Source organism: Prosopis cineraria, unplaced genomic scaffold, assembly GCF_029017545.1.
Source record: "Prosopis cineraria cultivar Desert tree isolate PC_DT_omini unplaced genomic scaffold, ASM2901754v1 PC2, whole genome shotgun sequence".
NCBI lineage: Eukaryota > Viridiplantae > Streptophyta > Magnoliopsida > Fabales > Fabaceae > Prosopis > Prosopis cineraria.
Window position 1 is genome coordinate 6,768,009 of NW_026555333.1, and position 10,893 is coordinate 6,778,901.

Here is a 10,893-nt window from a genome sequence, read left to right on the forward strand (position 1 = left end):
TTATTTAAAAAAAATGATGATAAATAGAAGGATGACGACAACACCAATACACAAATATGAGAAAAATATTTAATAAATTCTTTCAAATGGGCTCCTAAACCACTACCCATTTCCTCAGTCAAGATTCGTGGTGTGGTGGTTTGTGAGGTGGAGCAAATTTATCCAAACGCAGTGTTGATGTCTCCAAATCCATAACCTATCAAAGTAAAGGTAAGACTTGTTAATGCTGTGTAATTAAGCGAAGAAATCTGGAGATTTGGTATTAATATGAATATGAATAAGTTCAGATTTCAGATTCGGTTCACATTATTTATTGGAATTCTTTGAATTCTCTCCAAATTTGAACACTGTAAATTGTCCTTAACTAATCTAAAGTAGACAAAATCCAGGTACTTGATATTATCTGAACAATCCTGAATGTTAATTTATGAGCAGTGTCAAGAGACAAAAACAAAAAACAAACAATTAAATTGCAAGAAAATATCATTTGATTGTTTTTAATTTGGCATGCATTGAAAAATTGTAATCAATTTAAACTTATTAATTATTGATTATTAATTAATATATATATATAGATTGTATATTTTGTCGGAGAGAAATTAATCGAATAATTTGTTTAAAAAGTTATTATTTATATGATAATTAATAATATTAAAAATAAAATCTCAATTTTTTGAGTGTGCGTGCCAAATGTGAGTTAAATGATTAAATATTAAATAATATAAATAAATATAGAAAAGTATGAAAAAAAAAATCCGTTAATTAGGTTGGTGTAAACTCTTATTCCATCTGATGAAATCTAATCTAAATCTAAATCAGAGGGGCACAAGAACTGTACATTTCTTTCTTGTTTGAAGCCAGAGCGCTCTGACTCCGACTTGACCCTTCATTGGCCCCGTCGTACTTTATCACATCCCAAACAAAAGTTCTCGTCCTTCTCGTCTCTCTCTCCGTCCCTCCCTCTCTTCCTGACGCTGGTCCTCTCCCTCCCTCTCTCTTTCCATTTGTTTTCTGGGACTTTTGTCCTTTGGCTTCTTCATCCGATAAAAAAACAAGGTAATGGTATATTATTGATCAACACTGAATCACAGTAATTGGGGGTGAAACTTAAGAATGTCATTTGATATTAGATGTTGATTTTCCTCAGAATCCAAGCAATAATTTATCCGACAGCTGAGAGCCTGAGACCCGCTTTTCTTTCTACCAGGTAACACTATAGCAAGAATATCCCTCCTTTTTATGCTTTTTCATGATTTTCTTGAATATATTTGCCCTATAAATTTTCTGCTGGATGATACATGTGTTCTACATCACTGGCTTCTTTTTCGGGTTGATTTGCTTAATATTTTGGCTGTTAGGAATTTCTAGGGTTCTCTTCATCTCTGAACAAAGTTATTTTGATACGAGTTTTTCTCCCTCTCTCTATAAGTGCCTGTTCTGCTGTGCACCAGTGAACAAGTTGCTAATGTAATGTGTTTGTTTAGTCGGATGATAGCCACTACTTCTTTATTTATATATTTATTTATTTTTTGTGCGGAGATGATGTGTAAATTATGGCTTCTTTGTTTATAGTTTATTGACTGAGAATATTATCCTTGCTTTTCTTCCTTATGTGCGCGTCCGTATTCTCAATGCAATTTGCAAATGTAGAACTGAGGTTGATTCTTGGAACTGAGGTTGATTCTCGAGTGTCCTGGAATACGATTTCGGGCGATACACATCTTTCCATTTGTCCTGGTGGTATCATCACCATTGCCTGAAATAAAAATAGATATGTCTTTGATAAGTTCGTCTGTGATGTTCATGTGATTTCGTCTTTATGCATAATTTTAAATTTTAAATCGATATGATGAAAATCGTATGTGGTTATTCATTATCCCTTCCCAAAAGTTTAGCTATCTCTAGTTTTGAAACGGGATTTCTTTGTATTCTAGTATGAGTAGGCCAACTACACGAAGTAAAAATAAAAGACAAAGACAAGTGGATGATGGTGCTAGCACTTCTGAAATATGGAGGTACTAAATGATTTATCTTTTATAATTTGTGGAATTAATTAAAATACGCTGTTCCTCCTTTTGCATGTTCATCATTTTTGGTTCTTCCTCCTACTTTTATAGGAAAATTCATGAAAAAGGTGCGGTAACTGATGATGATATAAATCAACTTTATATGATTTGGAAGCCGATATGTTCGAGCTGCCGTGTCAATACCAGAGACAACCCTAACTGCTTTTGTGCATTGGTTCCACCTCACAATGGAGCCCGAAAATCTGGCTTATGGCAGAAGATGTCAAGTATTGTAGACAATCTTGGTCCTGACCCAACCAAGGACCTTCGGGCATCTGCTAATTCACCTGCTGGTCTGACCAATCTTGGGGCCACATGCTATGCCAATAGCATACTGCAGTGCTTATACATGAATAAATGTTTCCGGGAAGGCATATTTTCTGTGGAACCAGATCTTTTGCAGCAGCAGCCAGTGTTAAATCAACTGGTGCGGCTTTTTGTGCAGTTGCACATTAGTAAAAGGGCTTTTGTGGATTCCTTTCCATTTGTGAAAACACTGGAGTTAGATAATGGAGTTCAGCAGGATAGCCATGAGTTTCTGACATTGCTTTTGTCTTTGCTCGAGCATTGTCTAACCCATTCTAAAGTTCCTAAAGCAAGAACTGTGGTTCAAGATCTTTTCCGGGGAAGTGTGTCTCATGTGACAACGTAAGAAATTGATTTTGAGCTACTTGTTTACCAATAAAGAATAATTTTGTTTTATGCTTTAATCTTTTGTAAGTACCATTTAGATGGCCTATGATAGACTCTGGATTTGTCAATAAGGTTATTCAATTATTGATTCTGACCCCATTCACCAACTAAACTCGTTAAATCTTCATCTTGAGAACAATGCCAATGCTCCTATGGTGCTAGCAGAGTGAAGTTGCTTTCTTTCAATGTTGGATCTCTCATGTCATGCATATCTGAGTTTGCTTTTTTGTCATGTTTCTCTAAGCACTGTTTGTTAGTAATATAGTTAATGGTCCTTGATTTTCCAAATTCTTTTTTAATAATTTAGTTGAAGTAACTCTGTTAATTTTATGTTCAGATGATCTCAAATAAATTTCTTATGTATGCTGCATCAATTTCAGATGAATCTGTTAGCTGTAGTAGCTGTGTTCACGACTATTTCATAATTTCTCGATTTGAACACTTTTTATGTAGCTGCTCACAATGTGGAAGGGACTCTGAAGCATCTTCTAAAATGGAAGACTTCTATGAGCTGGAGTTAAATGTTAAGGGATTTAAAAGTTTAGATGAGAGCCTGAATGATTATCTTGCTGTGGAGGAGCTTTGTGGAGATAATCAATATTTTTGTGCATCATGTAAAACAAGAGTTGATGCTACTCGTAGCATCAAGCTGCGCACATTACCTGATGTACTTAATTTTCAACTTAAACGTTGTGTGTTCCTTCCAGAGGTATTGTGGTTGGTTTTGTAATATTTTATCTTTGTGATGATTATTGAGTATTATACAATTAAGAAGCAAGTTTACTACATTGCCTTTTTTTTTTATTTGTGGAAGGAAATAATATATATTAGATAAAGAATGGTACCAAATTCTGCCTAAAGAATAATTACCCTTTAAACATTTTTTTAAAGAACTTCAGCAAAGTGTTAATGTCTTCTATCAAACTTTGCTGATGATTTTGCCCCGTTGTAACTACAAGAACTGAGTTGTGCCATGTAATCACTTTTGCTGTCAAGCCCTGTTTACTAGAGATCAACAAACTAGCTCAGTTCTAATAACTTTTGCCCTTTGGACCCAAACTTCATGTCAAATAATAACTCTCTCTACAGTATCTGTCACCAAATAAACCAATTATTTTGTTCTAAATGCTTCACAAGTGAGAGAGTAAAGCAACCTTGAATGGTCTTTATTGGGTGATGCCTGATGCAATTTGCAAATCTTTACGGTGCTTCATAGCTTTAATATGTATTCTTGACTCATTTTAACTTGGAAAATTATGGAATTCCTTCTTTTAGGGTAGTGGTCTTGTAAATGTGCGTTTTTTTGAAGATAGAAACTATGTTGCAGTAGTTAATTGTTTGGTTTAAGTGAGACAGTTTTTTTTTTTCTTGGGGTAAAATTGTTGTAATTTCTTAGTTTTATGCTATTGTGTAAAGTTTCTTTTCTGTATCACTCTTCTTCTCTTCTAATGAGTCCTTCACTTATCTTTTTATGTTGGCAGACTACAATGAGGAAGAAAATTACTTCCACATTTTCATTTCCAGCTAAGCTTGACATGCAGCCTAGATTGTCTGAGCCATCTCAGTCTGAATTGATATATGACTTGTCAGCTGTACTGATTCACAAGGGAACTACTGTTAATAGTGGCCATTATGTGGCTCACATCAAGGATGAGAATGCTGGGCAATGGTGGGAATTTGATGATGAGCATGTCACTAAATTAGGCTGCCATCCATTTGGTGATGGATCTTCAAATTCTACAGCAAAATCTGTAAGGACTGATCCCGTTCATTCTGATGCATCTGAAGCAAGGATAGCTGACAGTAATGGAAATGGTCTGGATGCCCCTCACCCACAATCTTCTCTTGTGGAGACATATTCATCTAGTGATGCATACATGCTGATGTACAATCTTAAGCATACCAAAAATGTAGTCAAAAGGGGGGATGTGGTCAGCAGTGCTGATTCTGTTGCTGCACGAGATAGTTTTCCTCTTTTATCTTATCTTTTTGATGAGATTCAGAACCTTAATGCTTCATATGTTGATGAGTGTGCGCAGTACAATCATAAGAAAGAGTTGGAACTGAATCGAATCACTGAAAGGAGACAAGAAGTTCGATCTGTTTTAGCTGAAGCTCCTGTTCAACCACTTGAGCAACCATTTTATTGGATTTCTAGTGACTGGCTTCGCCAGTGGGCTGACAACATTATTCCAAGGTTGGTGCAAACATTTTTATCTTATCATTGGTCATTAAGTAATACTGCAGTGCATTTTGTTCCTAATATAATGGCTGAATTTTTTCCTACTTCCCATAGATTGGGGCTTCTTAAGTCAAATTTTAGGCAGAGTCACTTGGCTTGATTTATAGTATACTTACCTTTATTTATTTATTTGCAGTACTCTTGACAATACATCCATTCAATGCTCGCATGGGAAAGTTCCTGTATCCAAGGTTACTTCAATGAAGCGATTGTCTGATAAAGCATGGGATAGACTGTTTTTGAAGGTACTTTATGTTAAATCATCAGTCATGTGCCTGGATAGCTGCTCTTCTTGTTAATGTGTCAATGATGATGTCTTTTTTGTTGGTTTTCCACTTTATCAGATGACTTTACAACATCTTATTCATTTTTTTGAATTATATGGATGTATACGCATGCTATGAATTTTCATTCTTTTCTTCATTCAACTTTGTAGCTCTTCTACTTATTGTTGTACATGTTACCTTTTGTGGTCTTATGTTGTTTCCTTTATATCATAATTATATCCATGATGAAGGATAATTGGAATTACTTGTGAAATAAATGGGAAAGTGCCTAGCTTGCCACAGGATATTTTGGATCCGTAAGGGACCATTCTTGTTGATCCATTTAAGCTGTGTTTGGTAATAATGTTCAGAATTGGATGAATCGAGGGTATATATTTCAGAGGCTATATAAGCAAATCTAGTGCCCCATCAGTGGGTATTAAAGTGGATGAAGGGTTGGACTTCCTTCATAAAGCAGTAAGTTTACCTAATATTTTGCTGGTGATGTCAGCAAGGAAACTTTCATTTGTGGGTCAAATTGAGAAACTATTTGAGAAGTTAATTACCTCTTGGAGGTAGCAGCTCTAAAGTGTCCATGTGAGGAGGCAAATGCAGTGCACTTTAAAGGAATGAGTTACAGAATACATACTCATAATATTGACAAGTGCATGTTTCTGCCGATCATTTTAGAAATTGATAATTATTTATGATTTATGTCTATTTCACTTGCTCTCTTCTCCATACATGCATTTCCTCACCCTTCCTGTTCCTTTGTTGCTGCTATCATTTTGCTATTTATACAACCATAACACATTTCCTTTTTGTGCTTGTAAAAGTCAGTATGGTGGGGGGCCAACACTGGGCCATAGTGATTGCTGTTGGGATTGTCTTATTGATGGAGCTCGCTCTGTGGTGTCAGCTGACACCTATAGGGACCGGAGAGAATCAATGAAACACCTTGCACGGGAAATTCTTGATGGAAACTGTCCAGATGGAAAGTATTACATATCTAGACCATGGTATGATTGCAATTTTTTTATTCATTTTCTGCATCCCACAGACAGGATGGGACTGGAATGTGAACAAGTCTTTTACTTCCTTCTTGTTATGGAGATACTACCTGTTTTGGCTATTTTGGTTATTAAAAAAATCGATGACCTATTTTTATGAGTCTACTTCCTAATGTTTTGCATGTTCATTGTGATATCAACACGGTTTTCAAACATTGGTGCTGAAATCTGTTCTCTCAATCTCTTCTCTAGTGCATAATGATGCCAATGGTTTTGCATTTTGTAGGCTGCAACAGTGGTGGAAAAGAAAAGTACTTGATGCTCCATCTGAAGCTGATGCTGGACCGACAGCATCAGTTAGTTGCCCACATGGGCAACTTTTACCTGAGCAAGCTGCTGGTGCTAAGCGGGTTCTTGTTCCTGAGAGCTTTTGGCACTTCATATATGAAGATGCTCTTTCTGTAAAACCTGATGATCCTTTGGGTTGCCCAACATTTCCTTCAGACACAATGCCCTGTTCCGAATGCAGCAATGAATTATCTGAAGTAGCATGCTTGGAGGACTCTTTAAGGTAAGTAAATTGTTATTAATATATAGTTGATCTGGACAAATTTTTAAAGTAGTTTGTATGCTTATGATTCAGATTAGTGAAGCAAGTGCAGCGTCAGAATCATGAAAAACTATTACTGGCTAAAAGTATGCCACTCTTGTTGCATTGCAAATATTTCCTAGTGCCTTCTTCATGGATTTCAAAATGGAGAAGTTACATGAGTTCATCTGTCAAGAATTCAGACAAACCTGAAACTTTAGATGGGATAATCAATTCCCTTATGTGTGAAAAGGTAAATTGCACCTTCACCTTGGTTCTCTGTCACGTTTTGCATCTTGTTCCATGGTATGAGCTTGATTTTCTTTACAAGAGGAATCCAACCCAACATGCGTTGGGACTTTAGTTTCAATGGCAAATTTTAACTGTTGGATTGACATGTTGGTTGATTCTACTCATTTATGACCTTTTTATTTGTTAGTTTGATCCTTAACAAATACCTTCAAATTCATCTTGACACGCTGTTTCGTTTTTGTTTATAATCAGCACTCCCGCCTTGTGGAAAAGCCCCCTGAACTGGTTTTCAGACGTGGTGCTATAGTCCAAAGAGAATCTTCTGTGAGTAAAAACAAACATTGTCCTGTAGCTGTGAGTTGTTTTTGGACGCACATGCAAGTAGTAGTGCCAATGTCATGTCATTTTGGAATGCAAATTACAAACTAAATTTTTATTTGATTAGATTGCAAGTTACCAATATTCAGCTGAGTCTGTCTCCATTCATTTCAAATATCATGAATTAGAGGTGGGAATTCGGGCAAGTTCGGCCTAAATATACCCAACTTCCTTAAAGGCCTGAATATCCAAATTTTATTTTTAAAATTATTTTTAATTAAATTTTGTACTTTAAAATTAATTATTTTATTTTATAAAAATATAAATATATATTTTTTGGATACATAAATGATGTATAGGACTCAAATATATGGTATTTTACTATAAAATAACTTAAAAACTTAAAGAATTAATTAATATTTATTATATTTTATAAATGTATATATTTTTTATTTGGGTATCTGGGCACTATCTTGAATAGGCCCGAACATAAAAAAAATCATCTTTTTCCTAAGCCTAGCCCTAAATTTTTTCAGGCAGTTCAGGCTAGCCTATCAGAGTTGGCCTGAATTACTAGCTGATAGGCATGGCAATGTGATAGCTATAATTGAAGTGTATTTTTCTGAATCATGTTAGTGGTATAACCTCAGTCTTACTTCCATCTATTTTGTGAATTTTAGGCAGGTGGTTTGACTATGATATCTGAGAATGATTGGAAATGCTTTTGTGAGGAATGGGGGGGTACTGAGACAAAAGGTATATCAGCAGCGATTGAGGATATCAGTGATTCAGAGAATATTTTGACTGGATTCAGCTCAGAGACACCAACATGTGAGGATCAGTTGAATGATAAAGTGCATAATGATAGCGGGACAAGACAGCTGGTGATTAAGACTTCTCCAGAGGTAATCCAATACTCTGCCTTATTTCACCTACCTTCACTTGCACCTTGTGTCTTTCTTTCTTTCTTTTTCCCCCTTGGAAGTGAAAATCCGGTAGGTACAAATATACTTATTTTTGGGATGGTCCAGCCTGATGTTCTATAATTTGTGTTTAGTCAAAAACGTATTCAAGCCTATGTTTTTCAATTGCACTTGAGAAGTGATGTCCTTGATTTTCCTACTTTTATTTATGGCCTCCGGTACAGCTCTCAACAGCATATTCATAGTGCAATAATCTTTGAAGGAAAATTTTGGTGTGGCAGTGCATGTTCCGGCATGAATGCAATCAATAGTCATATCTTTGGAAAGCTACATTGCGCACTGGGCATCTATCTTGGCTGACAAAATATTGCTGTCCTTCCTCCCATATTCTTCATTATACGCAATATATTTCTGGTCCTTGCATATTATTTTTGTAATTCTAAACTACACACGGGACTGTCTCCACCTTTCAATATGCAGATTTGTGAAAGTTGCATTGGAGAAAGAGAAAGCTGTGAGCTAATGCAGAAACTTAACTATAGCAATGAGAACATATCTGTGATTCTTGTAAGGGGAAAGGAAGTTCCTAGATCAATATTAGAGGCTTCAAAGGGCTCTGTTGAAGCAGATCGACGTGTCTCCAAGCGCTCCCGGAAATCTAAAAATGGTACTTCGATAAGTCTTAAAGTTTCTGCTTCAACATCGTTGTACCAGCTAAAAATGATGATATGGGAGGCCTTTGGGGTAAGTTTAGTAGAGAAAGTGAGATGATATGCAGTTTTCAATTATGTGGCATTTTAATTTGTGTCTAGTTGTGGTGAAACTTAGTTTAATTACCCATGGTGGAAATGGATTAGTAACAAGGCTAAGGGGTTTAGAAATACTCATATGATATAATATACAAAACTGGTATCTTGCCATCTGAACTTCATATATTCATTTTAGAATACTGATGCAGCTCAACTTTTGTGTTAGATTAAAGGATCATTTATACGAACTCTCCATTATTTTTAATTTACAACTTACGCTTACCAATTTTCTTAATTGAAATGGTTGCATAATTTGGCTGACTTGTTTTAGAGAGCTTCATAGGTCTCGAGATTCCCTGTAATGTTGACATGGCTTCATTATGTATTGACCTATAGTTATTACTTTATGTGTGATGCCATTGGTTATTTCTACCATTAAAGTATGAAAATTTCCGGTTTAAGTTACCTTCAGCATTAATCATAAATCCTGATGCAATTGGTGATTTCTACCATTAAAGTATGAAAGTTTTTCCGGTTTAAGTTACTTTCAGCATTGATCATAAATCCTATGATGAAGCACATTTTTATCACAAACGGCTATTTCATGCATTCCTGAGTAGTCTTACCAGCAATTGTCCTCCCAGGTTGTAAAGGAAAACCAGATATTACAGAAAGGTGACAGGACAATTGATAATGAGGATGAATGTGCTACACTCGCTGATGTAAACATATTTGCTGGAGATCAGATTATAGTGAGGGACTCTGAGATCCATGAAAACCGAGATATTGCTGGTAAGCTATTTGATGCCTGGTCATCTTTGCAACTGACATAGAAAGTAAAATGGAACTGTGCTTCCTCAAAATGCTTATTTATTATTTATACTAAATCGGGTCATAACAATCTTTTACAGATGAGATTTGTGATGATAAAATGGAAATGCAGCGGAGTGAGGGAGGGTTTCGCGGAACACTTCTGACAGCAGACGTTTCATCCCAGGTTGTTTGAGAAGCCATCTTTTTATGGATCAAAAAACAAAAGAGAAGCCATCTTTCTGTTTCAGTGGCTGATGTATCTCTGTAACATGCTTTTCTTGGTGTATATATTTAAGGAGGAATCTACTTGCTGAGGAAAGAATTAGTTTAGGACAATACGTACAGGTAAATCTACGTGCGCTGGCTTAAATTGGGCTACCGTGCTGGCCTTAACGCTAGTTGCCCTCGATGGCCTTGATAATGGCAAATTTTGGGTTGCTTCCTTGCTGGTTGTGATGTAGTAGAAGTTAATATCGAATGATAATGAGTGAAAATGAAAATTGGTGGGTCAAAACATCTGAAAGGAACTAGAAAATAAAGTAATAAAGTGTGAATATTAGTTAAAGGTTCAAGCTTTACTGAAATAAGGAAAACACGAGAAAACAATGAAAGGTGAAATGGAGAAAATTTGGAGCAGAGTGCATCGTAGTTCTTTGTTAATTATAATTGTTTTTTCTTTGCTTTAGAATATATATATATATATATATATAGATCTCCATCCAACAAGGATGAGAATATAATGGCAAATATATGATGGTCAATTTATAAGATATAGAAGGAACCGGGCTCTGCATGTGATGAAAATGTAGTATTTTGTTTTCTGAAAAAAAAAAAAAAATGGTCAACCATGACTGTAAAATTTAAGCAGACTTCTAATATTGCTATATATATATGTATAATAATGGTAATTGGTAAAATACTAAGTACAATGGGCTACGAGATTAAAAGAAAATCCAAAGCTGTCTCCTGTAT

At 35.5% G+C, this 10,893-nt stretch overlaps 1 protein-coding gene across 2 annotated transcripts; it reads left to right on the top strand.

The window, feature by feature from the left end:
• Positions 1–835: 835 nt before the first annotated feature.
• LOC129302439 (ubiquitin carboxyl-terminal hydrolase 26) lies at positions 836–10,363 on the top strand. Of its 2 annotated transcripts, none has more exons than XM_054941326.1 (15): positions 836–1,056; positions 1,131–1,207; positions 1,935–2,015; positions 2,118–2,714; positions 3,213–3,468; positions 4,241–4,956; positions 5,138–5,246; positions 6,108–6,286; positions 6,564–6,848; positions 6,921–7,119; positions 7,371–7,442; positions 8,117–8,341; positions 8,840–9,103; positions 9,753–9,900; positions 10,020–10,363. In XM_054941326.1, exons 2-15 carry the CDS (start codon positions 1,131–1,133, stop codon positions 10,112–10,114), a joined length of 3,303 nt encoding a protein of 1,100 aa, XP_054797301.1. In that variant the 5' UTR covers positions 836–1,056; the 3' UTR covers positions 10,115–10,363. The 2 variants fall into 2 exon arrangements, with proteins under 2 accessions (XP_054797301.1, XP_054797302.1); XM_054941327.1 differs by having other exon boundaries at positions 1,148–1,207.
• The last annotated feature ends 530 nt before the right edge of the window (positions 10,364–10,893 follow it).